Below are 23,505 nucleotides of genomic sequence, written 5' to 3' on the forward strand. Positions count from 1 at the left end.
GATTAGGGGCCCATGTGGGGCTCAGATAATCTATCAGTGAGCATGCATATTGTTTGTATACTGTAGTGGTAGTTTCTTTGTTTTGTCTTTATGTTTGTGATGTGTTGTTTGAATGACATGGATGTATTATATATTATGCCAGGAGTTTGTGTGTGTATGTGTATGTTATGAGGGTGTTGATAAAAAGGCATGGTATGTATTTGTGTTCTGCTGTCCAGTTGGTATGGTTGTGAATTTGGTTGGGGCTGACCTCTTGTTGATCTTTCATCCTATACCAGCAAGTCCTCTAGTTCCATTTTTCTATACCTTTCTCTGATCCTTGTTCTTCCAACATGGGAAGTCCCATTTTTTCCCCAAAATTTTCTTCATATGCCTAGCCATTCAGACTTTATCCCATTTTGCCAACCTTTGTATTCTCTCTTTTTCTTATACCTTTCTTTAGGTGACAACTACACTAACACTGTATACTGCATTCAGGGACAAATATGACTCATGTACAGAAATGCCACTTTATATTCTTCAGCAAACTGTATGTCTCTCCATTTTCTTTGAGTGACTTTCTGGCAATATATCATCCCTGATTACGATCATTAAGTCCTTTTATATCCTCAAATTAGTTTTTTTTATTTTACTTTAGCCTAGTTCCAAGATTTTACATTTCTTTGTATTGAAATTAATTTTCCACTACTGTCACCATTCATAAACATTATCTAGGTCTTTACTAGTAGTTTGCAATCCTCTTCATTTATATATGATAGAAACATTATAGATACCAACACTGAGCCCTGTGTTACTCCACTAGTCACTCTTCTCCAGTGTGACTTTTCATCTCTCACTACTGTTCTCATATCACTTGATATTTATTACATCGGTCATTTTTACGATTTTCCTTCCAACAAATCTTTGGCACTGTTTGTTCACACTCAAGTTGTAAAAGTGTCAAAAGCTTTCCCACTTCCTCTAAGTATTGGTAATATGGAATCAATGACAGGTATCTGCTTGTTGTGGTCCAATAAGACGGAAAGTGGAGCTGTTAATTTACAAAATCTGTCAACCCTCTCACTTCCAAAAGAGGCACAGACCTATCTCCAGACTGGGCTCAAGGTATCTCTAAAGACTTCAACTGTATTCCTTACACCTTTTTACACATGGAGAGCTGATAACCAATGACTGCTCCTCTCCTACTGCTACTTTCAGCTGGTAACATAGGAACAATCACACATTAATACAACACAGACAACAGTCCAAAGTTTTTTCCCAAAGAGTTCCATGAGAGGGTTTGAGGACCAATACCAGCCTTTGTAAGCCTGTGTGTTTTACACTTGGTGAAACTTGATGCTACAATTCATAGCATCCAATGGCCTCAAAAGGCTATGTATTTGTAGCTTGAAAGTCCGGTCACTTTAGGGTCCTCTCCAGGATGCAGGCCAGGGTAGAGGTGATATGGGAGATGAGCTGTAGTCTATGTAGCACGCCCCCCCCCCCCCATCTCAATGCTACTGATGTTGTCCAAGGGAAGGGCAAAAGCCAAGGACAACAATTATTATTTTTATGATTGGTAGTATTCATGAACTCCTCCCAGTTTGCTTCTTCAAGAAATTTCCTTAAGCCTGAGAAATTCAACTTTTCAAAATTGAAATTGGTTTGCCTGTATGACTTCTTCCTCAGCTCCAGTACTCCACCTTCTAAGTCAGCTTGAATTGTTGCATGGTCACTTAGTGTATGTGTGCATGTGTGCATATATGTGCAAGTTTGTGTGCATGCACATGTTTGTCTTATAGAACATGAAGTTAATTCAATCATAAAAATTAAGTTTATAAATTCTTTACAATGAACAATACATATAGACTCTATAATCAACATAACAATTTATACTATTCTATCAGCTGAAATGTATTTCATTGTTGGCTCTCATCTTAGACTATATATAATGACAATGAATTTATGACTACCTACATGCATATGCATGATTATGTGTATGAATGAAAGGGGAGAGAAAAGAGGAAAGGGAAAGGCAAAACATGAGAGGAGAGATGCGAGACAAAAGAGACAAAAGAGGAGATATGAGAACAGCAGAGCTGAGAGAAGGGTGAGAAAGAAAAGAGACAAGGCAGAGGAAAGATATGAGAGACAAGAAAGAGGAATGATAAGAAAAGAGATGTGATAGGGGAGTGACAAGAGAGAAAGGAGATGAGAGAGAGGGGAGACAAGACAGAAAAGAGAGAGAAAGAGAGAGAGAAGAGAAGAGAGAAAGAGTGAGAGAGAGAAAAGAGAAGAGAGAAGAGAGGAAAGAGAAGAAAGGAGAGAATAGGGAAAGATATATATATATATATATATATATATATATATATATATATATATATATATATATATATATATATATATATATACAGAGAGAGAGAGAGAGAGAGAGAGAGACAGGATGAGAAAAAAAAGACTTAAAGCAGAAGAAATACAATATATATTCATCCTCCTGATCACAAGGAAATTATAATCCATACTGTAAAAAACCTGAAGATTTATACCTTTATACATTCTATACAATGTATGTAAACTATATAATCACATACAATAACTCACAATTTCTGTCATTGCAATATCTCCCAATGTATCAGTCTTTTAAAATGTTAACAATACTTATCTTCATGCTCATGTAGCTGAGCAAATGATCCTATACACAGATCTTATCAACACACATATATATGCACACATATACAGAAATATAAACAAGTGCTAAGAAATATATACATACTGAATGATGTGTGTGTGTGTGTGTGTGTGATTTCCCATGGTCTTGGATCATGTGTTGGACTCTTGATCGACAGCTATTACCCTTGCGGAAGAAAGCTCAGAGATCAAATATGACCGATCTATGGGTAATGCTGTGACCTTACATGCACACATCCCCAACTCCCCGCCCACAAGAGTTGGAACAATGACTCGTAGCACAGTGATACTGAAATTATCTTTTATCTTGCAATATCTAGTTTGTGCTTAAATTCTTGTATGATGTTTGCACACACTATTGTGTGATTCACCACAGTTTTGGATCACGTGTTGGACTCATGATTGACAGCTATTTTCCTCCCAGAAGAGAGCTCAGAGCTCATATACGACTGATCTATGGGCAATGCCGTGACCTTACACCCCCAATTCCCCACCCACAAGAGTTAGAGTAACGAATCACAGTGCAGCGATACGGAAATTATTTCAGCCCTGGGAGGGATTCAAACTTGGACTGCTGTAGCCACAGTTGTGAACGCTACCACTGCGCCATCAAGTCATGTGTGTGTGTGTGTGTGTGTGAGTGTGAGTGAGTGGGTCTATGAGTCAAATTTACATTACTGTGATTCACATGAAAAGAGTTACACTTATGCAATCCTGTCTCTTTTTCTCCATCTGTTAAACTTCAAATGTGGAAGGCAGAAGTGGATGGAGTGAACTTGAGGGGAAGAGCAACAATGGTGTGGATGGATGAGGTGAAGGAGGTCTTGGATAAATGGGGAATGTCTATCAAGCAGGGAAGGGAGAGAGCAGGTCAAAAGATAGGTGTGAGTGGAGAGTGGTTATGAATGGATGGAAAATTGATGTAGCCCAAAGGGAATTCTTCTTGTCCACTTTGTATTTTCTTGACTGGTAGAGTGGGAGGAAGGGTAATGATATAATGAAGCAGTGGGGGTAAACCAGCATTGGTTATTGGGCCCTGTGGAGGTACTGTGTCTTGTTACATTCTTTTGGACCCATGCAGAAGTCAAGGGACAAACAGCTAATATAGAACAGAGAACAAATTGGTGCTGGAAGGGTGTGGAATGGGTGATGGGTGGGTATATGCCTTAACTGGGCCACCCCTAAGGCCTTTTAGTATATGCTTTGATTCAACTATTTCCTCTCTTAAACTATTCCAAAAGCTGATGCATCTGTACGGAAAATATGTTTCTTGATATCCTTGAGACACCCTGTCTTGGTTTCTTCATGACCTCATCACTCTTCTATCCCCCAGAAATAAGAGATTTTCCCCTGTTGATTTTGTCGATTCATTCCACTGTTTTGTACATAGCATTTGTGTTATCTCTAATTTTTTTCATATACCCAAGCCATTCCAACATCTGTTCTACTTTATCTCACACCTTTCTTTCACCATTTTTCTTTGTGTCCCCTCTACATTTCTTACTCCATCCATTTTTGTACCATCATGTTCCTCAAACACTATTTCAAAAGCTGTTGCTTCTGATTCAGGGCAGTGGGCAGAATACAGGGATGACCCGTCATCCATGAGGAGCTAAGATGAGAGGGAGAAAAGGGTAGAGGATGGAAGTGAAATATGTGGGAGTGGGTACATGTCTTTTGACTTGGCTACCTAGCTTGTTCTACTAGCTAGCTTCTCCTAGCATTTCTGCATGAGGGGACGGAGAGGGGGGGGTCACCGATTTAATGAAGCAGCCTTGCTGTGGATGTGCTGTGTCTTGCAACATTGCTTCTGACCCAGGGCAGTGGGCGAGATGCAGGGATGACCCATCATCCAGGAAGAGCCAAGATAAGAGGGAGGGAGGAGGGTGGATGGGAGTGGAGTATGTGGGGATGGAATAAGTAGGAGTGGATTTCATGCCTTTGTTTTTTGGCTACCTCTCTTGTAAGGGGGAAAGAGCCTTTGTTATATTATGTATGTACCTAGCTTGTATGACAGAAAAAACCCTTGAAGTATGTACATACATACATATACCAAAGGCTTTTCCCCCTTAGAAAGGAAATAGCCAACTTTGCACACCTTGTGATTCCCTCATTAAACCCTCCCCATTCCACCTCCACTCCTAGTTCTACTCTGTCCTTCATTCCTTCTCACTCCTCTTTCAGCTTCTTGTACTCCTTCTCCTTTTCTGTATCATTTAAGCAGTTTACTCTAAGCACCTCCCTACCTTCTGTCCTTTTCCTCTTTCTCCATCTTTCCTCCACTCTCAACTTACCTTCCACCGTAAAAATAATCTGATATTCCCCCACTCTCTCTCCTTAGAACATGCACATCCTAAACTCTTTCTACTCTTCTCTTTGTTATCACTATGTAGTCCATTAAAGCCCTATCTACCACCCTTCCATCCACCACCCTCTCCCATGAAGAACGTAGATAGAATTAATCTCTTCATTTCTGGACTGTTGTCCAGAAATTTTTACCTTAGTGAAAGTCAAGATAAAAATTGTTTAACTGTGGTTCCATTTTGTACATCCTTCCCTCACCCATCAGTCTTCTATTGGTATCTCCTTCTGTCACAATCACATACTCCTTCTCTTCCTCTACATTCAACAATTCCTTGAAATAATCTGTCTTACTCCCTCTCACAGCCTTCTCTTCTATGAACAACTGTCCTGGTCTCTTTACCCTCTCCTTTCTACTTGATTCTCCACTTTGCACTCTTTTCAAATGTGTACATATATGTACAAATATATGTGTGTGCATATGAGTGTGTACTTGTCTGATTATTTTTTTAAATATAAGAATAGAATAATTTATATAGAGCAATGCAAAATTCTATTCAAACCTTATAATGAAACCCAATACTTACTATTTCCTTGCATTTTGACTGGTCACAATATCAACATAATATCAGTAACAAGATATCTAATAAATAATTCAATATTCTTTTGAACTAATTTTGATCATTAAATACTGGTTTCAAATACTGTAATTTCTGTCACATTGTAACTGGTCATCCATACAAGGAGAGCCATTTTAACTATGCATTGAAAGTATAAATAATTTATGTTATTTCCTTTTCAACAATAAACTGCAGTCGAAGCAACCAGCTCAACAGAAATATGTCCTGCTAAAGCTAGTGTAAAGCAGCAATCAAGCTTCTGACTCTGCTGGCCAATCTTTATCCTGCTTTGGTGCAGGAGGTTCGGGGTCCAAACTTATGGTGTTCTGACCAAGATCATCTACATCTATCTCCTTCTCAAACATTTTGTGCAACAATACTTCCACTGTTCGATTTTCTGGAAACAGAAAAAAACAACATTACAATAGATTATTTACAATAAAACGAAACAACATACCTATATGGAACCATTCTTATTAACAGCATTAGCAATGTTATAGTTATGATTAAAGTAAATGTACACAGTGACCAAGAATGGTAGGTTGCACAGCTAAAATTTCAGAGCTGAAAGACATAAACTAGTTTTGAACAATTTCAATTGATTTGGTTAAATTTTGTGAACTCCCCCTATCATTACTTAGAAATGAAAAACAGATCTGAGGGTTCTAAGAAATAACAAGAACACCATAAAGGGTTTAATTTTTTTCAACTTATTGAATATCATTAGAGAACCTGGAGAAAATGTAGGGAGTAAAAGAAACATTAGAGAAAGTTACAAAGTTACTAATGAGAGAGGACTACATGGATTAAGACCAGGAAGTTCAAGATGGAGAGTTGAACTAACTTGATAAATATAGGGCAGATATCAAAGAGAGAGAGAGAGAGAGAGAGAGAGAGAGAGAGAGAGAGAGAGAGAGAGAGAGAGAGAGAGAGAGAGTGAGAGGAGAGAGAGAGAGGAAAAAACATAAGAAACATGGATCATAAAGAGGAAGCTATTTGGTGAAGATAGGAAACAATTTGGAAAGAAAAAGTTATGACAGAGGCCAAGCACAGACTAGCTTTAGGGAAGCAGCAGATAATAACTTTGAAAATTAGAAATGGAAAAATCATTAAATATACATAATAGTGGACAGAATAGAATTATCATATCACAAGCTCTACTCATAGAAAACCATAAACGAGTCAATAAATTCATATTTAGATATTAGTAGTATTCAAGAACTTATAAGTTAAGAATAAAAAGCACTTGCTCTTTTTGAAACAAGAAAATGGCATATCATCAGATTTCTTCAGACACTGGGAAAGAAGTTCATTGGACATTAACTCGACCACTTATCCAGTGTATACATCAATGCATTAGTTAGAAATATCACACATACTTTTAGAGATGTGGAATCTGACATCTGTTTGGTCAGACAAGTCACGTGGGTTTGGAGCTTTGTTATCAGATGCACCAGCTCCATCTGCCTCATCCTCATCCGTTGATGAATCTGAATCGGTATCAACAAGGTCTTCTTGGCTAATGGTTGCCTTTCGCTTCTTTTTACTCCTGTTTGAGGGGGAGAGAATAAATAAATACATTTATCTATCTATATACCAAGGACTTCTTCCCACTCATATAGGAGGTAGCTAAGTCAAATTCACACACCCACTGCCACCTATTCCACTCAGGTCCACCACCCTTGCTTCCCTCTTATCTAAGCTCCTTGTATATGAGGGGTCATCCCTGTCTCCTGTCCACTATATGCAACAGAAGCAATGCAGCAAGACACAGCACATCCAAAGCAAGGCTGATTCACTTACATGGTGATCACACCCCTATCCCACATCTCCTCATGCTAGAGAAGACAGGATGAAATTCCTATGGGCTGCATCAAAATATCCATACACTACCATTATCCCTTCCCTTCTCCCTTCCTTTCTCAAAGCCCCTTTCACTCTATCCATCCATCTCTTCCTTGGTTGTCCCCATAAGATCCGTTTTCCACATCTGTTTTGCTAGTCCTTCTTCAATCATTCTTTCCATATTTCCAAAATATCCCAATAACCGTTCATCAGCCCTATCTGCCAGCTCCCTCTCTATGTCAACTCTCCTCCTCACCTCCTCATTTCTCACTCTATCCAACCTTGTAACCCCTACCATATTTCTCAGACACTTCATCTCAAAACAAATTTAAACTTCTTTCCGTCTCTCTTAAATTCTAAATCTCCACCCCATACTGTGTATTCAGTAGTATCATCCCTCCGTATCATCTTCTCTGCATTCATTCCCAGAAGCCTATTTCTCATGACACCTTCCTATCACCCAATATTTACTTGGAATAAATTAGATAAGGAAACAGTGTGAGCAAACACTATTCAAGATTTTAAGAAAAAACTTGATGCTGAAAGATACAAAGATGGGTCACCATGAGCATAGCTCCCTTTCTGGATAATACAACTAGGTAAATTCCCAAATGTCTATTTCTCACGGCACTTTTTATTCTCCTAAGGCATTTACTTGCTTCTCTCAATCTACATTCTATCTTCACCTCCAAGCTTGTAATCCCTAATATACTTCTCAGGCATTTCATCTCAAAAGCAAAAATAGAATATCGGGTTAATATAAAATTGGAAACAAGGAAGTCAAAAAGTCGATTCAGAAAGGGACCTGGGAGTGATTATCTCAAGTGACTTGACATCTGATAAACATGTCAATAAATTATTTGGAGAGACTTTTAACTTATTAAGATCAATGAAAGTGGCCTTCGACTACATGGATGAAGAAATGGTAAAGAAAATAGTGGTTACATTAGTAAGACCTAAAATAGAATATGCTGCAACACTATGGGCACCTTGCACAAAAAAGAACATAAGAAAATTAAGAAAGAATCCAAAGAGCAGCGACAAAAATGGCACCTACACAATCAAATTTGACATACGAACAAAGATTGGAGAAATTACATCTATCAACACTGGAACAGAGAAGAGAAAGAGATGATTTGTTGACCATTTACAGAATTATGAAAGGAATGGAAATTCTTGATAGAGATGACTTATCAAAATGGGACAGAAGAGAAACACGAGGACACGAAAAGAAGCTAAGAAGGACAGTTACAGAAGAGATCTGAAAAAGAATAGCTTCCCAAATAGAGTGATCGATGTCTGGAATAAACTAAATGGAGAAACAGTGAGTGCCAAAACTATACATGATTTTAAGAATAAACTGGATGCGGAGAGATGAGAAAATGGGTCACTATGAGCATAGCCCTCATCCTGTAAAATACAACTAGGTAAATACACTATTCAAGATTTTAAGAAAAAACTTGATGCTAAAAGATACAAAGACGGGTCACCACGAGCATAGCTCCCTTCCTGTATAATACAACTAGGTAAAACTAGTTGGGTAAATAAATTTAAATTTCTCCTCTCCGCCTTTCTTAAACTAAGTCTCTGCCCCATACAGTGTCATCGGCATTAGTACTATGCTGACAGATAAATGTAGCAATTATAAAGAATTTCAATATGTTAATGGTATAAATGTCACATATAGTATATGAGTAAGTACAAACTTACTGTTTCATAGAAAGGCCCCTTTCTTGAATTTTCTTCTCTAGCTGAGTTTCTAGATGACCTTGGCATGCAGAATACTCTAGCATAAACACCTCCAGGACAAATGCTGTGAAAATGCTACAAGAGCAATTCATATTAAGAATATTTTTATCTGTGAGACTATAATAAGATAATCATGTTGTGCTATGTTTATAGCACTTCCATGGAAATACAATTTAAAATATACATTCAGTACATTTTCTCATTACATAACAAATCCTGTATTTTTTTGCATAATAAACATTAAAAATATAATTCTACTTCTAACCCATTTTAATACATAAAACACATACCCCATCAAATGACACGATGTTGAAGCTGAAATGTGGTCAAAGAACTTTAGAAAAAATTAATAAAGGCTTTTACTTTGTCTATCAGTTCTCATGCATACATTTTGAAGAACTTACTTGAGTACAATGATGACACAAACCAGATGAAAGCTGAGGAAGAATAATCTTGCCCAATGTGTTGTGACTGCAGAATACCCATATGCAATCAGTGTCACTTGTTAAGGAAAAAAACAAATAGCAGACTCCAATATGTAGATAACCATGATTCCATATTGTTATATTGGTGATGATACTATTTATCTATGAGACCAAAAAGCCAAGTTCTTTCATAAATTCATGGTCATTTATATGAAGACACTACTGTGGAAGTACTGTTTTGCTGCAGTACCTCCAACCCAAGTGGTAAGAGAGGAAACTGGGATGACCCTTTATTCATGATGTGCCAAGATGGAAGATAAGACAAAAGAGTTTTGGATGGGCATAGAATAGGTTTAGGATGGATGTAAGATTAGACTTGTCCACTCCCCTGATAGGGGGTAAAAGGCCTTTTGCTATGTATGTACAGGTAGTCATCAACTTATGACTAGGTTTTGTTCTAACTAACTCATCGCAACTTGATATGGTTGTATGTGGTCTATAGGAGGCCATTTTTTTTTTTCTTTTTAATATGGGGATTATATGTGCTCTTTTCCAGATTGTTGGAATTTTGTTGTATAACCAGGAGTGGTTGAAACTATCAGCAGAGCCCTTACATACCTAAGTGCTGCCCTGGGGCAAAGTTCTAAGTGAACCCAGTTTCACCTTCATCCACATTAACCTTGAAGAAACTTCCTTCCACTCCACCACACATTTACCTATCTCTTCACTTATTAGTATAGCCACCCCTTCTCTCCCTCATCCTCTCTTCACTCCTGACACCCTTCCAACTACACTCCCCATACTCAAACTTGCCCCTCCCTTTCAACTTAGTTTCACTCAATGCCAACACATCCATCTATCTTCTCACAAACATACTGCCTCTCTCTTCCCTAGCTACTGGCTTGCAAAATAATTTAATAGATTTTAAAATTTCTATTTAATGTCCCTATTGCAGAAAGGATAAGGGAAAATATTTCATATTTTGTTGATTCTATTGCAAAAACAGTGGATTATGGTAAAATATTTAGGGCTTCTTCAACCTCTTTTTTATTATTATTTTGTCAGCTTTGTGGGCGGCAAGTCTAGGCTATAATTGCCGTCCTCTTAGCAGTAGGTCAGGGGCAGATATGGGTCTTCATACACAAAGAGTTAAGATGAAAGGGAAAATATATGGTTGTTGGATATGGGATGGATGAAAGGTGGGTAAATGCCTTGGCTAGCTAACTCTTATATTGGGAGAAGAGGTCCACAGTTGATAGATTTGATCTGCTTTGTGTATTTAACCAAATTGGGTGGTATGTGTTCATGTCACCTACCAGTATGTAGTTTGTTAGTGAGTTGGGAAGTTGAAGTTGAGCAGATACAAGCAAGTCCGTTGGCCATAATGTTTTTGTTGTAAACTTTAAAATAATTGCATTTTGATTTTGGGAGATATTCCACTATAGTAAATGAAAAAAAATCAGTTTAATTTAGTGAAAATTTCACTTTTGCAGTAGGAGATGAGAACATCATTAAATTTTTCTAGTACACTAGATTGAATTTAATAGTGATAAAAGGATATCTTGCCATTGATTAACAACTGTTAGTTCAAAAAGAAGAATGAAGGCATGGATGATGTCGTTGAAATTGTTGTTGCAGTAGTGGTCATGCCAGAAGTCTGTAGACACAAGAGCTTCATTGCCACAAAATGGTTTGCTTCCTTCATCATAACCATAAAATACAACCAAACCATGAAACACCTCCATACCAATGATGGCAAAAATGTAACAAAACACCTGTAACAAAAAAGAAACATTCTGAGTTAAGCTGTCAATAAGTGATATGTATATAAACCATATCTATGTACATCTTCAAACATATATTTACAACCTCGATAAAACCCCTACCGGGACGATGGAGATGGATAATAAAAGGACACCAAATAAACAATGAGAAATTATTATAAAGCAAACGTAAAATCAGACCTGGGTTTTCATGGATTCTGTTTCCAATACCCCTGTGAAAAGCAAATTTCTACAACCAAATGGCATGGCCCTTGAAAGCCATAACAGTAACAACTTGCCATTTAACATATAAATGATGATGATATGGTTTAACGTCACAAACTCCCCCCCATTAAAGGCTAGGACGGTGCACCTTACAGAGGACTTTGTAGCGTGGAATCTAATGAACCATGCCCTTGGTCCAACTTTGCCAGTGGCAGGATTCGAACCGCCATCCTCTTGACCTTCACCGCAAGTAACGATGCCCTAACCCGCTAAGCCAGTGAGCTTCCAACAGGTACTTCAACAACTTCAATTAGTGACATATAATAAACCCTAAGGATATTTATAACCATTTTCTTTGTTTGGCTAAAATGAGGAAGAGAACGTGAGGGAAAGGGGAAGACTAAGAATTAGGTGGATGGACAGAATGAAGAGGACAGTGGATGTAAGAGGAATTTTGAGCAAGGAATAGAGGGTAAAGGATACAAGTGGATGGAGAACAAATGCAAATGGATAATGAAATAATATGGCCCAATAGAATGTATTCCTTGTCTGGTCTGTGTTGGGGGAGATGTTTGAGAAACAAGAAAAGAAACAAGAAAATATAAATAAATAAAAAAAATAAGAAAAGATGAGGTGAAAGCAGTTATTAAAATGATGAGAGCAGGTAAGGCACCTGGATTAGATGGGTGTCATGCGGAGTGTCTAAAAAAAGGGAGGTACAGTGATGGTGGACTGGCTGGTAAGGTTGTTTAATATTTATCTAAAAGAGGGTAGAGTGATGGAGGACTGCCCATATAGTACTGCTCTACAAGGGAAAAGGGGACAAAAGTGGGTGTTGTAGTTTCAGAGGGATCAGTTTGTTGAGTGCAGCTGGGAAGGCTTATGGGAGGGTTTTACTTGACAGAATTAGGAGAGGAACAGAGGGAGTAATTGGTGAGGAAGAGTGTGGGTGTAGAAAAAGTAGGGGGTTGCTTGAATCAGATTTTTGTGGTAAGACAAATATGTGAGAAAACTTGAACAAAATAGGGTATTTTTCGGGCCTTTATGGAGTTGCAAAAGGCTTATAACAGGGTAGACAGATAGGCATTGTGGGAGGTTTTGCAGATATATGGGATAGGAGGAAAGCTGATAAGGGCAGTCAAGAGTTTTCCAAGAATAGTAGAGCATGTGTTAGAATTAGAAATGGAGAGAGTGAGTGGTTTGAGGTAAAGGTAGAACTTCACCAGGGATGTGTCATGTCATGGCTGTTCAATGTGTACATGGATGGGGTGGTGTGGGGGGTAAATGCAAGGGTAATAAGAAGGGGACTGGATATGGTTAAAGAAAATTGAGAAAAATGGAAGATAACACAGTTGTTCTTAACTGATGACACTGCTTGTAGCAGGATCAGAGGAGGGATTAAGGATGTTCGTGATGGAGTTTGGGATTGTGTGCAAAAGGAGAAAGTTGAAGGTAAAAGTGGGTAAAAGTAAGGTGATGAGATGTACAAGGGGAATGGATGGCAGCAAATTGGAAGTGAGTATTAAGGGAGAGAGACTGGATGAAGTGGATAGCTTTAGATACTTGGGGGTACATGTGGCGGGAATGGGAGGATTGGAGGTGGAGGTAGAATGTGGATTTAGAGAAGAAAGCAAATGCCTTGCAGGATTAAAAAGTGTAATGAGAAACAGACATTTGGGAATGGATGCTTGGAGGAGGTCTCTATGAAGGAGTGACTGTGCCAATAGCACTGAATGGGGCAGAAACATAGAACAAAAGAGAGGAAGAGAGGAAGAGAGGAAGAGTTCAAATGTGTTTGAGATTAAATGCCTGAGAAATATGGTAAGGGTTACTAGGCTGGATAGTGAGAAACAAGGAGGTGAGGAGGAGAGCAGGGGTGGAAAAAGAGTTGGGAGATAGGGTTGATGAAAGAGTATTGGGATGGTTTCGACACATGGAAAGAATGAATGAAGAAAGATTAATAAAAGAAGTGTGGAGGGAAGAGGTGGATGGAGTGAACATGAGGGTGCAACCAAGGATGAGATGGATAGTTGGGGTAAAAGGAGCATTGAGAAAGAAGGAAATGTCTGTTGAGGAAGGAAGGGAGAATATAAGATAGGGGTGAGTGGAGAATGGTTGTGTATGGATAATCCGACCTAGATATGGACCAAAAGGTCTCCTGTCAGCATGCTCCACCTTTGTAATCCTTTGTAATAGAAAGCATTGGGTAGGGGATGGTGGGGTTAGGGAGTGGTTATGTGTTAATGATATTCTGACACAACCCGGAGGGATGTCTCCCTGTCTTCTCTTTTTCTATACGAGGGGATGGAGAGGGGGTTCGCTGATTAAATGAAGTGGCCTTGTTGTGGATGTGCTGTGTCTTGCTGGATTGTTTATGACCCAGGGCAATGGGCAAAATCCAGGGATCACCCATCATCCAGGAGGAGCCAAGATAAGAGGAAGAGAGGGAGGGGTGGTGAATGAGAGTGGAATGGGTGAGGAATTATGCTTTTTGACTTTGGCTACCTCCCTTGTAAGGGGGAAAAATCCTTGGTATATACATGTATGTATGTCTGGTCTGTTCCCTTGAGCCTATTATTTACATAGATTACCTCATACTATAGCACCCCACACTAACAATCCCTAGACAACAACACAATAAATCTTCCCTGAGTGACTTGCAGACCCACCTGGAGGCCACTGCCAGTTACCTGAAGGCCACAGGCCTTCTACAAGAGAAACCAGGGGCAATGAATTGACTCATGAGAACCATGCCAGTGCTAAAAATCACCAAATTACTTATTAATGGCATCCACTGCAGATAGTCAGTCATATACAGTTAACCCATAAAAACTGAGGACTGATTGTATACAGCTGATTTCAATGTAACTTACATACACTATATAATATATACATCTGTACTAAAGTTGTTAAATATATCTGAATATCATATATACAAAAATATATACTTCTTTATCATAAAAAAACTGTTCCTCTTTTATTCATTTATTTATTTTTCAAAGTAAGCCATACCACTTACAAGGAGAACTCCACCATAGGTGACTAGGGATGGGATAATCTTGTTAATGGTTAGCACAATAACTCTGAACCTCTTGATACTTCCCACAATCTTGACAAGCCTCAGAACACGTAGCACCATAAGCACATCTAAGGTCACACGACTTTCCTGGGCTATTAAGAGAGCAATAGAAATGGATTTAATTCATATCCTACATAAATATAAAGTAAATTCATACAAATACATCTAATGATATGTATAGAAGGACAGGATGCAACAATGGGTTTCTGCATGAGGTGGTTCTATGAGAAGAACAACAGTCATCTCCCAGCTGCCCATCTTCAAACACGGTCACCTTCCTCACTTCCATTTGGAGGTGCAGCCCTGAAAGGCTGAGTCAGTCTTTGAATTTGGAACAGGATTTCTCCCTATCAACTTCATCTATATTTCTTCCATTTTTAAACAGAGGAGCTAACAACCAGTGACTGTTCCTTTCCTTCTACTCTTTTTAGCTGGTGTGACAGAAAGAGTCCAACAGTAAAACACAAACATCAGTCCAAGTTTTCTTCCCTTTGATATCTATGGGATGGCCTAAGGACTACTGACAGCTACTGTGGGGCTGTGGGTTTCCAGTCTGTGAAACTCAAGTCAACAACTGATATAAAAAAACAAACAAATTTTTCATATTATAAAAAAAGGGATAGTCAACCTACAATTAACATGTACAAAATTTTCATCATGAATTCATTTGCATGTATATTTTGTAAATTTATATTATAACTTTCAGTTAATGCTATTAAAAATGACATTCTTTGAGGGGGTATCACACTTTTGTATTTTTTTTTATACATCTTAAAAGTCATAATGTAAATCTTGTAAACACTAGAGTACAAGGAAAATATAAAAGCATAACTGCTTCTGACCCCAGGTAGTGGGCAGGAGACAGGGATGACCCCTCATCCATGAGGAGCTAAGATGAGAGGGAAACAACGGGTGATGGATGAGAGTGAGGGTTGGAGTGGGTGCTTGCCTTGATTGGCTACCTCCCTTATAAGAACATACATAAGAACATAAGAATGAAGGAGACTGCAAGAGACCATAAAGACTACATTAGGCAGTTCCATGTCCATTACCACCTATCATCCCCATCCCTAAAGTTGTCTAACCTTTTCTTAAAACTACTGATAGTTTGGTATATGGACAGATATAGATAGATAACTGTAAAATGTAATGTACTTATATAAAAAAAACAAGACAAAAATATACAAAGTTGCTGTTGTTATTATTAGTCAATCCATTGTGTCAGGGGACTGATAATGGAGATTTGGAGGAATCTGATTGCCCTTTCAGGATTCTGCACTAAGACCTTCAATGTAATAATGTTGTTGTCATATCTGTGTGTTGCCAGTGCTCAAGTCTACAAATGTACTTGGTCACATGTGAAGCAGCCAAACAGAGAATACATGTCATCTGCTGCATTTCCTAATCTGTGGTGGTATGGGTTATGTTACAGTGTCCATAGTAAGATCTGTTTAAGTGAACTATATCTTATGATTTCTGTTTAAGATATTGAATGACACAAAAATAAATCTGATTCAAATCCTTTTATATCATACCTTCATAATTTATTTCTTCTATAAGACCCATGACAAAGGCTGATCCAATCACGAGGAAGTCAAACCTGAGGATAGAAATGGAAGTATGGTTCTCCACAGTTACACCTTAAATGGTTCACACATATGGACATAGGTGATTGTATGCATTTGCAGTAATGTACATAGACAAGGTGGCAGAGCTTTAAAAATCTTTACTTACATACAACATAAATAGCAAATTCTTCATCTCTAAATTCAAACATTCCTAACTTGTTACACTTGTTAAACACCATTTAAAGTAATATGTAAGCACCTGTCTATGATGTTAGTCTCTTCTCAAAAAGATCTAGACATCCACGAGTAATGCTTCATTTGTCCTAAATATACACAACTTGTCGGAGGACTTGCCTGGTTGAAAGATTTGATGATAACGAGACTACCTCTGCTGTAGCCACAGAGGGCAAATAAACAAGTGAATGTGACTGAGTATGTGAAGAGTTTAATTTGCACAGAAAGAAGGGATTGCACTTCCAAGTGGAGATAAAAGTGTTGATATATTTTTGAAGATAGGTGTCAGGAAGACGATTTTCTCGAACATTCATCTCACAGAACTATCATTTCAAGGTACATGTTGTTGTTGTTGTCGTTCCCTAGACTGTCTGTCCGAGCAGTCCCGTCTCCCCAAGGAATGCCATAGCCGAAACTGGGTTTTCCCACAAATCCTTTATAGAGCGTATGTTGTGTTGTTTGCGTGCATGATTGTGTATAATGCAGTCTTCCATTATGTGTTGTATGGTATGGGGTGAAGTGTTACATCCTGGGCAGCTGTTCACAACGCGGTCATCCAGCCTCTTCTGGTAGCTTAGAAGTGCTGGGTGGTGACCGCACCGCAGTCTGGCCAAGTGGACTCTGTCCTTTCGTGGGAGAGAGGATTCAGAAGGGTGGATATCAGGGGGTCTGGCATGCAGCAGTGTGTTGTCTTTCAGTGTGTTAATGGAGCGGTGAGTGATATGATTATGAATATGTTTCCAGAGGCTGGTATTTGGTGGTTGTGGAGGAAGAGAAGAGAGTATCTGTGCGTGATAAAGGTCTTTGGGTGTTGTTTTAATGTTTCTTGGTGTGTGTGTGTGTTCTGCTATGTAGTGTAGCGGGTGTAATGTGTTTGTGGTGGCTGCGGCAAGTGTTTGTGTGCCCCTCATGTCGAGGTGGTCCTTGACTTTGAGGACTTTTGTTTCATGGTGTAAATGGTCTGTAGGTGTTGTATTTGTGCAGCCTGTAATTGTTTTTAGGGCTTTGTTTTGTATGATTTGAAGGGTGTTGTGGTGTGTCTCACTGAGATTAGGAGCCCATGCAGGACTCGCATAATTCAACACTGAGCGTATGCATTGTTTGTATATTGTTATATTAGTTTCTTTGTTTTGTCCAAATGTTGTTCCAGTGATTGACTTAAGTGCGTTAAGTCTGGGTGTGCATTTGTTTTTTATGCTTGTGATGTGTTGTTTGAAAGACATGGATGTATCGTATGTTACACCAAGAATTTTCGGTGTGTTTGTGTGTGGTATTAGAGTGTTGTTGATGTAGAGATGAGGTATGTATTTGTGTTCTTTTGTCCAGTTGGTGAGAAGTGTTGCTGTAGATTTGGTTGGAGCTATTTTGAGTCTGTTTGTGATGAACCATGTGTTGAGTGTGTCAAGGTATGGCTGGATTATTTCTGCAGCTTTGTCTGTGTTACGATGTGTGCATGTGATTGTTATGTCGTCTGCGTAGGAAGAGATTTGTATTTCTGAGGTGTCTGGCGTGGGTAAGTCATGCATGTATAGATTAAATAGTGTGGAGGATAGAACCGAGCCCTGTGGTACTCCGTTCTTAATGTTTCTGATGTGCGATGATTGGCCATTATATGACACGTAAGCATTCCCACCTGCCAGATAATTGGCCAGCCATCTTTTGGTGTTATTGTGCATGTCTGTGTTATATATTTTATTTGTTAGGTTGTGGCGGGGGATAGCATCAAAAGCTTTACTAATGTCTAATGTTATAAGAAGTGTTCTTTGGTGGGGCCTATCTGAATTGATGCCATCTAAAATTCTTTGTGTGAGGTTTGTCAGAAGAGTGTTTGTGGAGTGTAGTGGCCTAAAAGCGTGTTGTGAGTCAGCAAGGGGAATATGTGGTGTGACAAGTTTAAGTATTAGGCGTTCAATGACTTTAGAGGGGGTGCAGAGAAGTGTGATTGGATGGTGCGATGTTGGGATTGTTGGGTCTTTGTTCGGTTTTGGAATGGTGATTATTTTACCATGCTTCCAGATGTCGGGTATAGTGTTGTGTGAATAGCTGTAGTTTGCAATGTTTGTGAGTGCGTGTATACCTTGTGGTCCAATGTGTTTTAGGTGGATGTTGCTTATGTTATCAGGGCCACAGGCAGATGAGTGCTTGAGACTATGTATTATGAGTTTTGCTGACTGTCTATGAAGGGTATATAGTCTGACAAAGAGTTGGGGGCCAAACGGCAGCAACTACCCCTGGCCACCGGCTCTACGCAGGTGGCACCGATCCCCAAGGTACATGTTGTTGGTCCCACTGTATTTGTAGAACAAATACGAGAAAATAATTTTCTACATACATACATACTGCAAGGCATTTCTCCCTTTCTAATGGGGCTGCCCCAAATCAAAGTATATACCCACCCCACACCTATCTAAAACCTATTCACTGCTCTTCCCATTTTAGCACTTCATGGATGAAGGACCAACACTGTCCCCCTATCACACTGCTCAAGTCAAAGACAATGCATTGTGTCTCACTGTATTACCTTTGACAAAATGGTGTGGTGGATAGATACCTTTCATTCATGAGATGCCATGTTGGAAGAGATGAAGGTGTGTGTGTGGGGTTGATCTTTGCTTTGACTTAGCCACCCTTCTTACAAGTAAAATAGGAAAAGGTACTGTGTATGTATGCATGTAACATGTTATTTGTTCATATTTGTTCTACAAATGGAGAGGAACCCAGTAGAGGCAAGTGGTGGTCTTGTGAAACAGTACGTCAGAAAGAATCATCTCCCTACCACCCATTTTCAAAACCCATCAACAACCTCACATTTGTAGGGGTTGACACTGTCCATAGACTAGGTCCAGAATCTACATGCATTAATATCCACCTTTTTATATAAGAAGACCTGACAACCCATAACTATTCCCCTCCTTTTAATACTACAAACTGGTGATAAATTCCTAAACTGATACAGCATAGCCCAATGGTTATCCTCACAGAAAAGGCCATTCACAACCACTGTGGGGGTGTGGGTTTCCAATGAGTGAAATGAGGCAACTATTGTATTATATATATATATATATATATATATATATATATATATATATATATATATATATATATATATATATATATATATATATATATACAAAAAACATTTATTTCAAACATCATTTCACTCTGATATTTCTTGCACTTCTACCTAATGCATTACAATATTTTTCATACCTATAATACGAGTTCTAATGTTTTCATCAGATGAAGTCCAATGCCATATATGATTTGATGAATTCATTAGATAAAATAAGTCAACCAAAAGTACTTACACATTCCATGTCTTCCTGAAGAATTTTGTGAAGCCATATACATATAATTTGAGCATTATTTCCAGCATGAAGAAGGATAAAAATATCCACTCTGCAATATCACCCCATTCTTTCGAGTCATCATCCAGACCAATGACAATGGCATTAATCAAAATCAGCACATCAAAAAAGTACTGGAATAATCTGAAAAGACAAGACAGATTCATTCACTTCAGCTTTTTCTTTACATTTCCTCCATGAAACACATTAAATCCTAACAGTGACAGATGATATGCTCCTGTTTCTCCAGTTTATGTTCTGAAGGCCTTTTCCCCTTAAAAGGTGGCAACCAAGTCAAAACTCATGTCCATACTCACAACCATCCCTCTCATCTCATCACCTTTCAGATGAGTGGTCACTCTGTACCTCCATAACATTGCTAGGGACACAGACAATGCAGTGAGCAAGAGCTCTTCCACAGCAGGGCCCAACAACCAAATCTAGTTGACCCTCACTGGTTCATTGTATGATGCACTCTTTCCTCATCCACTCAAATAATTATGAAGCAGATAAGAAGAATATCCCCTTAGGCTGCATTATCCCTTCATCTATTCATAATGACCATGGGTTTCCTACATGAAAGATCTGGGGCAATGGTTAGATTAAATGATCTACTCAAAATCTCCATCCATTCACTCCTATCTTTTACACTATCTCTTCTTTGCTCAACAGATATTCCATTTGCACCCAAAAACCCCTTTACCTCATCCATCCCATTCTTGGTCTTCTTCTCAAGCTTGGTCCGCACAATTGTTTTCAACATTCTTTGCTAGTCTTTCCTCCTTCATTCTTTCCTTATACCCAAACCACCTGAGGACTCTCTGATCTAACCAATCCAACAGATTCTTTCCTGTCCCCATTCTCTGCTTTACCTCCACATTTCTCACTATCCATTTTTGAATCACCTCTTTCATTCCCACAACACTCTTCCCCTCACTCCTGCCTAAACTATATGAAAGTGTACATCTTAATACATAATGATGGAATTACTTTGGAATGACATTTTGTATAGAAAAAATGGAAATGTACTTAACAAAGCAGCTCAAAAGAATTCCACTTACTTGTGTCTAACCATTCTCTGTATGAATTTCGATATTCTGGAATTGTAAATCCCTGGGAATGTCCTCGCAATGAGAATAGTTCTGTCCACTACAACTGAAACTTCCACATTCAACAAATCAGCAAGCTTTAGGAATTCTGCTTTGTCTGCAAGGAGATAAAATACTTTACCAAAAGTAACATTGACATAATAATATCTAGACAAAATACACTACAGTATTTTCATGATAATTTCATACAAAGGCATTCAAACAGTACCAAGGCCATCACTAATATCTGAGTCAAGAACAATCCACAAAACATTGACGAGAGCTGGGTTTCGCTTATCTGGTAGAGATTGTAAGAGCTGCACAAAACGATTATGTGTAACCAAGTTTCTGAAAAAAAGAATTAGTGTAAGAAAGCTTTAGCAAAAGGTAAGGATTCTTTGGAGCTTTTATGGATTTGAAATAGGATTATGATAGGGTACACAGGAAGGTGCTGTGGAAGGTATTCCAGTTATATGGGGTTGGGGGAAAGCTATTAAAGGCAGTCAAGAGTTTTTATGAGAGTAGTACATGGGGAGTGAGGTAGTATGTGTGAGCAAATTTTGACACAGCCCGAAGAGATTTCTCCCCGTCTTCTCCTTTATGCATGGGGGGACGGAGAGAGGGGGTCGCCGATTTAATGAAGCAGCCTTGCTGTGGATGTGCTGTGTCTTGCGACACTGCTTCTGACCCAGGGCAGTGGACAAGGTGCAGGGATGACCCGTCATCCAGGAGGTGCTAAGATAAGAGGGAGGGTGGAGGGGTGTGGAGTGTATTCAGGGATGGAATGGGTGGTAGAAGACTGGGAGAAATCCCTTTGGGCTGCGTCAAATTTTGCTCACACACACTACCTCACCCCCTATCTCCCTGCCCATTCCACCTCATGCATCACAACATCATACATATACAACCATTCTCCATTCACCCGTCTTCTGTCCTCTCCCGTCATTCCTCCACAGACATTCCCCTCTTCCCCAAAGCCCCCTTCACCCCATCCATCTAGGAATGGATGCAAGAAGTAAATTACAAAAGGGTGATTGTGCCAATGACATTGTATGGAATAGAGAATTAGAATTTAAGACAGGGAAAGAGGAAAAGTTTAAATGTATTTAAGAGGAAATGTCTGAGAAGCATGGTAGGTTTTACAAGGTTGGATAGAACGAGAAACAAGGTGAGGAGGCGAGCGGGGTGGGAAAAGGAGATGGCACATAGAGCTGATGAAAGAGTATTAGGATGGTTTGGACACATGAAAAGAATGAACAAAGAAATATTTATAAACGAGGTGTGGAAGGCATAGGTGGATGGAGTGAACTTGAGGGGACAACTGAGAAAGGGCTTTGAGCAAAAGAGGAATGTCTGTTGAGCAAGGAAAGAAGTAGGCAGGAGATAGGGTGAGTGGCTGTGTATAGATAATAATGTGATGGGGGAAAAGAATACTGCCACCAAGTATTCCCACTTGGATCGTAAGAAGCGAGAAAAAAAGGGGCGGGGATTGGGACTAGGCATCCCTCTCCTTGTAGCCCTACAGGGCACATTCCTAGAAAAAAAGGCAGAGGCATAAGAGGGGCTGGAGGGCCTCGGTCCAGCACCCTAAGGTTTGGGTCTTTTAATGTGCGTGGATGTGGTACAGATGAGAGTAAAAGGGAAGAGATAGGTAGTATGTTTGTGAGAAGAAAGATGGATGTGTTGGCTTTGAATGAAACTAAGCTGAAAGGGAAGGGCAATTGTAAGTTTGGGAGTGTAAGTGGGAGGTTATCAGGAGTGAAGAGAGGGCGAGGGAGGGAAAGGGTGGCTATACTAGTAAGTGAAGAGATAGGTAAATGTGTAGTGGAGTGGAAGGAGGTTTCCTCAAGGATAATGTGGATGAAGGTGAAACTGGGAAAGGAGATGTGGGTTTTTGTAAGTGCATATGGGCCTGGCAGTGAGAATAATGTAGAAGAAAGGGAGGCCTTTTGGATAGATTTAAATGAGTGCATAGTACTGGGAGACCTTAATGCTAGGGTAGGAAAGGAGCCAATTGATGGAGTGGTTGGGAAATGTGGAGTTCCAGGAAAGAATCGTAGTGGAGAGTTGATGGTGGAAATGTGTCTAGAGAGTTGATGATAGCAAATACAGTGTTTCGGAAGAAAGTCAAGCATAAGTACACATGGGAGAGGGTGGTGGAGGGAAAGGTGGTAGATAGAGCTTTAATGGACTATGTAGTGGTAAATAGGATTATGATAGGAAGAGTTAGGGATGTACATGTGTTAAGGGGAGAGGGTGGGGGAATATCAGATCATTTTCTGGTGGAAGGTAAGTTGAGAGTGGAGGACAGATGGAGGAAGAGGAAAGGGACAAAAGGTAGGGAGGTGCTTAGAGTGAACTCTCTAAACGAAGAGGAAAAGGAGAAGGAGTACAAGAGGAAGCTGAAGGAGTGGGAGGGAGTGAAGGATAGAGTGGAGGTAGGTGTGGAGGAGGAATGGGGATGGTTCAAGGAGGGAGTCATAAAGTGTGCAAGGATGGTGTGTGGAACAAGAAGGTCAGGAGGAAATAGAAGGAAGGGTAGTGAATGGTGGGATGAGGAAATGAAGAAGGTTGTAGAAGAGAAGAAGCGAGCT

The 23,505-nt window shown here is 39.3% G+C and overlaps 2 protein-coding genes across 5 annotated transcripts in view; both read right to left on the minus strand.

Annotated features, from left to right (window-relative positions):
- Positions 1 to 5,721, minus strand: part of LOC143029971 (uncharacterized) — a 33,090-nt gene extending 27,369 nt beyond the window's left edge. Inside the window, exons 1-2 of the mRNA XM_076193182.1 lie at positions 5,661 to 5,721; positions 1,137 to 1,197 (exon numbers count right to left, since the gene is read on the minus strand). Of these exons, the coding sequence (XP_076049297.1) occupies positions 1,137 to 1,197; positions 5,661 to 5,721 (122 nt within the window). The remainder of the gene's footprint in view (positions 1 to 1,136; positions 1,198 to 5,660) is intronic.
- Positions 2,364 to 23,505, minus strand: part of LOC143029602 (uncharacterized) — a 108,657-nt gene continuing 87,515 nt past the window's right edge. For all 4 annotated transcript variants that reach the window (XM_076192327.1, XM_076192326.1, XM_076192325.1 and 1 more), the window contains exons 12-21: positions 21,141 to 21,259; positions 20,885 to 21,029; positions 19,785 to 19,967; positions 16,210 to 16,274; positions 14,615 to 14,766; positions 11,169 to 11,382; positions 9,587 to 9,677; positions 9,144 to 9,257; positions 6,968 to 7,137; positions 2,364 to 5,985 (exon numbers count right to left, since the gene is read on the minus strand). In XM_076192327.1, the coding sequence (XP_076048442.1) occupies positions 5,840 to 5,985; positions 6,968 to 7,137; positions 9,144 to 9,257; positions 9,587 to 9,677; positions 11,169 to 11,382; positions 14,615 to 14,766; positions 16,210 to 16,274; positions 19,785 to 19,967; positions 20,885 to 21,029; positions 21,141 to 21,259 (1,399 nt within the window). In that variant the 3' untranslated portion in view covers positions 2,364 to 5,839. The remainder of the gene's footprint in view (positions 5,986 to 6,967; positions 7,138 to 9,143; positions 9,258 to 9,586; positions 9,678 to 11,168; positions 11,383 to 14,614; positions 14,767 to 16,209; positions 16,275 to 19,784; positions 19,968 to 20,884; positions 21,030 to 21,140; positions 21,260 to 23,505) is intronic.

The sequence above is a fragment of the Oratosquilla oratoria genome, chromosome 11 (assembly GCF_046742065.1).
Source record: "Oratosquilla oratoria isolate Oo_2021 chromosome 11, ASM4674206v1, whole genome shotgun sequence".
Lineage (NCBI taxonomy): Eukaryota > Metazoa > Arthropoda > Malacostraca > Stomatopoda > Squillidae > Oratosquilla > Oratosquilla oratoria.